General features: G+C 41.0%; 1 protein-coding gene across 1 annotated transcript; it reads left to right on the forward strand.

Annotated features, from left to right (window-relative positions):
• The first annotated feature begins 930 nt into the window (after window positions 1-930).
• Window positions 931-3,455, forward strand: LOC105103699 (olfactory receptor 11H6). Its single transcript, XM_010997309.1, has 2 exons — window positions 931-955; window positions 2,470-3,455. Exons 1-2 carry the CDS (start codon window positions 931-933, stop codon window positions 3,453-3,455), a joined length of 1,011 nt encoding a protein of 336 aa, XP_010995611.1.
• Window positions 3,456-5,019: the final 1,564 nt, after the last annotated feature.

The following is a 5,019-nucleotide window of genomic DNA, read 5'->3' on the forward strand; positions in this document are numbered from 1 at the left end:
TTATAAAAGTTATTCAATAAAAATATGTTACAATACAGACCATTAGATATAGAAAAAGACTGAGAGAGTAGATAGCAAAAAAGTGTGCGCGTGCACACACACACACACACACACACCCTTAGGGCATGATTATAACTTAACAGCAAGAAAGCACTGAGCACAAAGCAGAGTGGATGAGGGGCACATAAGGAAAGATGAGGTGATTCAGACAGAAAGGCGGCTTCAATGGGGTTGTCTCAAGCAGGCTCCTGTCATGAATCTCCTGCTGTTCACTTGGACTGAGGCTGTGTCCCCATACAAGTCTTGTTGCCTTGCTTTTGTTTTTAGCAAACTGTAGATTCCAGTCGTTGCATTTTTTTTTTTTTACATTTTTCCCTGACTAGAAGCAATTGTTTTCCTAATTGGCATGTTCATTGATTGAGACAATAAATATTTAATGAGCACTGCTAATTTATCTTGAACACTGTCCTAGGTTCAGGGAATACATCAGTGAGCAAAGTAATGTCCTCTTATATTCAGGTGGTTGGGACAGAAAATACATTCTACGTATATAATACAGTGCCAGGTGGTGATGTGCTTTGTAGAAAACTAAAGCAGAATTGGGAAACAGAGTAGCAGAGATGGGCTAAATCAGAAAGGCCTCGCTGAGTCTCTGACTTTTACCAGAAAACTGAATGAAGTAACAAATTAAGTCATGCGAATATTGGCAAGAAGGAGTGACAGGCATTCCAGACCTTGATACCGTCCACACTTGGCGTATCAGGTATCAGCACGGCTGGATGGGGTCCACAGAGGGAAAAGCGGTAGGAAATGAGGACGTGGAGGAAGGTCTCAGGGCCTTATAGACTGAGGTAAGGAATTTGGAGTTGTATTAGGAGGTTGAGAGCAAGTAGTTGACATGATCAGATTCTCTAAAGCTATGTTTTGAACATGGGGCCTAAAGGATCTGTTGACGGTTTGGATGTAGAATACTGAGAAGGGTGGGAAGGTTGTGGCCAAATTTGTGGCCTGAGCAACTGAGTGATGGAGGTGCCATTGAATGATACAGCACAGAAGTAAGGACCAGCCAGTTTGGGGTGAGTACAACCAAAATTTTAGTCATGGGCATCTTGCATTTTAGGTACCTTCCATAGCAAATGGAGATGCTGAGTAAGAAATTGGGTAGATAAATCCAGGTTGCAGAAAAGACTTCACAGCTCGGGAGAGAAAATTTGGCTTCATCTCACATGGATAGTTTTTATGTCAAGGAACTAGCTGACAGGTCACTTACAGAGAGAGCATAATTGGAGAAGGAAAAATATCAAGAACCGTGTCTTGAAAAAAAACATTTACAGTTCAAGGCAACCGGAAGGAACTCTTATCATAGGCACCCTGGATAACCGATAGAAAAAGTAATGAGAATGAATAGTCCATGCGCAGATCTTTAATTAATGTAATTCAAATCTCAAAGTGCTTTTAATAATATATGCCACTGTAGTTATTTTTGTTCTGTGTGTCAAGATAGAGAGAGAGAGCACCATCGTGAGGTACCTTCCCAGGATGTGATAAATTTCACCTGAGGACTGAAGGCCATGTACTCTAGTTGGGGTAAATTTCAGCTAAAAGAGTAATCATGTTGTTCTGGAGTCTGACCCCCATTCGTACCAATTTCATTTTTAAATTATTTATTTAAGGTGATAGTGCATGGAACTTACTCTTCTTCCACAAAAAACTTTTATTACAAAGAGGACCAAGTTAAAAAGAGAGAGTACTTTGGAGAATTGTGCAGATGTCACTAAACACTGAGCAAAATTAACAGTGCAAATTGTGGAATTTTTTTCACAGAGATATTTATACGTAAGATGGAACACAAATGTCACAATTGACCTTGCTGTAAGCAATCACTGATAAAATGTTGTTTTCCTTACCTCTTTTCCAACATTCCCAATACTACATAAACAGAAACCCCATCTAAAACTATGCATGTGATGTTATTAAAGATTACAGTAGTAAACAAACTCTTGCTTTATGGCTATACATTCCTGCAATGTTTTCTTGTCTCTTTTTACACAGATTTTAATTGTTTAAACCCCCATATATCCTAGATAGATAGATAGATAGATAGATAGATAGATAGATAGATAGATAGATTATATATAACATTCATCCCCAGGTGGATGTTTCTGAGCTAAGCCTCTGAATGGCAAGGAGCATCTACCTTGGTTTATGTAGTGCTGAGGACGTGACACAAAGGCTGATGTTTAATGGACCATGATGGGCATGGTGAGCATGTTGACAAGGCTATAACAAGCAGCTACACCTACAAGTTTCTTATTTCTTCCCAGTGTCACATTGGGACAAAGAATGCTGGAAATCTTTAAGCACTCTAAAACTATGCTGCTATTTGAACTGTAAAGTCATTCAGAGAACATCTTCATGAGAAAACTTCTGTAAAGTCATTTGTAACATGGTAATGTCTTGCTATTGCAGTTTTAGGGGAAAAAATAGTGAACAACGCAGGAAGGAATAATCACTCTGACCCTGTGAGTGAATTCATTCTTCTTGGATTCCCTTGTACCTGGGAGACTCAGATCCTCCTCTTTGCATTCTTCTCTGTGATCTATGTGCTGACACTAATTGGAAACCTGTCCATTATCTGTGCTGTGTGGTGGGACCACCACCTCCACACCCCCATGTACACCCTGCTGGCCAATTTTTCGTTCCTGGAGATGTGGTATGTCACCTCCACTGTCCCCAGTATGCTAGCCAGCTTCCTCTCTGAGACCAAGACCATCTCCTTCATGGGCTGCTTCCTCCAGTTCTACTTCTTCTTCTCCATGGGCACCACTGAGACCTTCTTCTTGTCTGCCATGGCCTTTGACAGGTACCTTGCTATCTGCAGGCCCCTGCACTACCCCACTGTCATGACAGTTCAGCGCTGCATCAGAATGGGAGCCTGCTGCTGGCTGTGTGGCTTCTCCTGTTTTCTCCTCCCAGTTTATCTCATCTCCCAGCTTCCTTTTTGTGGCCTCAATACTATTGATCACTTTTTATGTGACCCAGGACCCCTTATGAAGCTGTCCTGTGTGCCAGCTCCTGCCACTGAGATCACCTGTGCTGTCTTTAACTCAGTCCTAATTTTCTCCACTTTCGTGTTCATTACCAGCTCCTACACCCTGGTGATCAGAGTGGTACTGAGGGTCCCCTCAGCAGAAGGCTGGCGTAAAGCCTTCTCCACATGTGGCTCCCATCTGGCTGTGGTGTCCCTGTTCTATGGCTCCATCATGGTGATGTATGTGAGCCCAACAGCCGGCAATCCAGCAGGGATTCAGAAAATTGTGACCTTATTTTATTCTGTGATGACGCCACTTTTCAGTCCCTTGATCTACAGCCTCCGGAATAAAGAGATGAAAGAGGTCCTGAGAAGACTGTTTAGGATCATGATATCTGGTCAAGGACAGCCTCTCAAACACTAGAATCCAAATATATGTAGGACATATAGTGATAAAAAATTATAGGAGGTTTGGTTTTAAGTAAATTCCTATAGTCCCTGGAATATTTGCAGGGATGCATCTCAATGAAGCAAATAGCAAATAAGACCTTACCAGAAAGTGCATAGATCTTGTATACTAGGCTTTATTATATTCATGTCTCTTTTCTTGTCTGCATGGGAACAGGAAAATGCCAGACATTCTCAAGCATTTTTCAAGAAAAAACAATATATAACCCAGATGTCAACCGCTCAGTTTCTACCTTTTGCAAATTTCACACACTCACACACACACACACACACACACACACACACACACACCCCCATACAAGCAGGGTCATGTGTGCTTCCCTCCTCTCACTCCTAATCCACCTGCTGTCTTATTTTGATCACATCAGTCTGCATGGGAGACTCATGCCCTTCAACATTTTATCCAGAATCAAAGTCATTCTAGCTTTGTGTAGGTTTCTAAACTTGACTGTAGGGTGGGGTTGAGAATGACCACCGTGCTGAACACCCAGTCACTTTCTCATATTATACCTCATGCTGCCTCTTTCTCTTCATTTCTCATCCTCTCCCTACCACCCACACAAGTGACCAGAACATCTCTCCCTTCCTTATTCAGAATAATTTTGTCCATATGTGGGACCTTTGGGGTTTGAGATTCGTCCTCAAGTGCTTATAGAAAAACTTCTTCTTAGCAAAACCAATTTTTGAACAGGATCTTGTGAAAATAGTTTTCTCCAACTGGTTACTGTTTGGGTTCTTTTAGGGTGATGCAATTTGATATATTCCTTCCTTATTATTAGTACCACCCAGGAAAACTCAATACAAAAGAATAAATATACTGAAACAAAACAGAAATAAGATTATTGGAAATACGATTACCTGGCAAAAAAAAAAAACCTAATGAAGCAATAATAACTTGTATTTTAAATGCTTTATGATTTTTTTAAAGTGCTTTTCTCCCTGTATGTATTAGAATGAAAATTAGCCATGCAGAGAGGATAATGTGTGTGAGTCTGAGGACAGAAATAAGATAGTATAGCCAATGTCTGAAATGAGGTATATTACTCTCCAGTTAATCTTCAAAGTGGCCTGAAATCATCTTATTCCATCTAAGAAAATAATTCTTACTTTGAGAAGGCACAATCTTATCTACTAATGAAATTGCACCCAGTTCCACAGGAGCACAAAAAAAGACCAGATTCACTAGTCTATCTTCGTTTTAGCTACGCAAGGGAAATAAAAGTCAGGCTCTACATAAAGTAATAGTATGACTTAGTTTAAAGCTTGAGTGCAAGGCTATTCTGCAAAGCCCTTTGCGTAAATCACAAAGCAGCAGCTCCTCAGCATAGGTCTTAATCAGAAGTTCTTTTATGTCCCACTTCCTCTGGGGAAACTCTCACACACATCAAGGGGCACATTTCTGCTCCCAGGGCACAGGCTGGGTGGCAGGCACCACTTTCTCTTTTGGACAGGCTCCCTTATGCCAGGAACAACCTGCAGACCCTTACACAGTATCCCTCAATAGAGGAGAGAGGAAGTGA

Source organism: Camelus dromedarius, chromosome 5, assembly GCF_036321535.1.
Source record: "Camelus dromedarius isolate mCamDro1 chromosome 5, mCamDro1.pat, whole genome shotgun sequence".
Classification (NCBI taxonomy): domain Eukaryota; kingdom Metazoa; phylum Chordata; class Mammalia; order Artiodactyla; family Camelidae; genus Camelus; species Camelus dromedarius.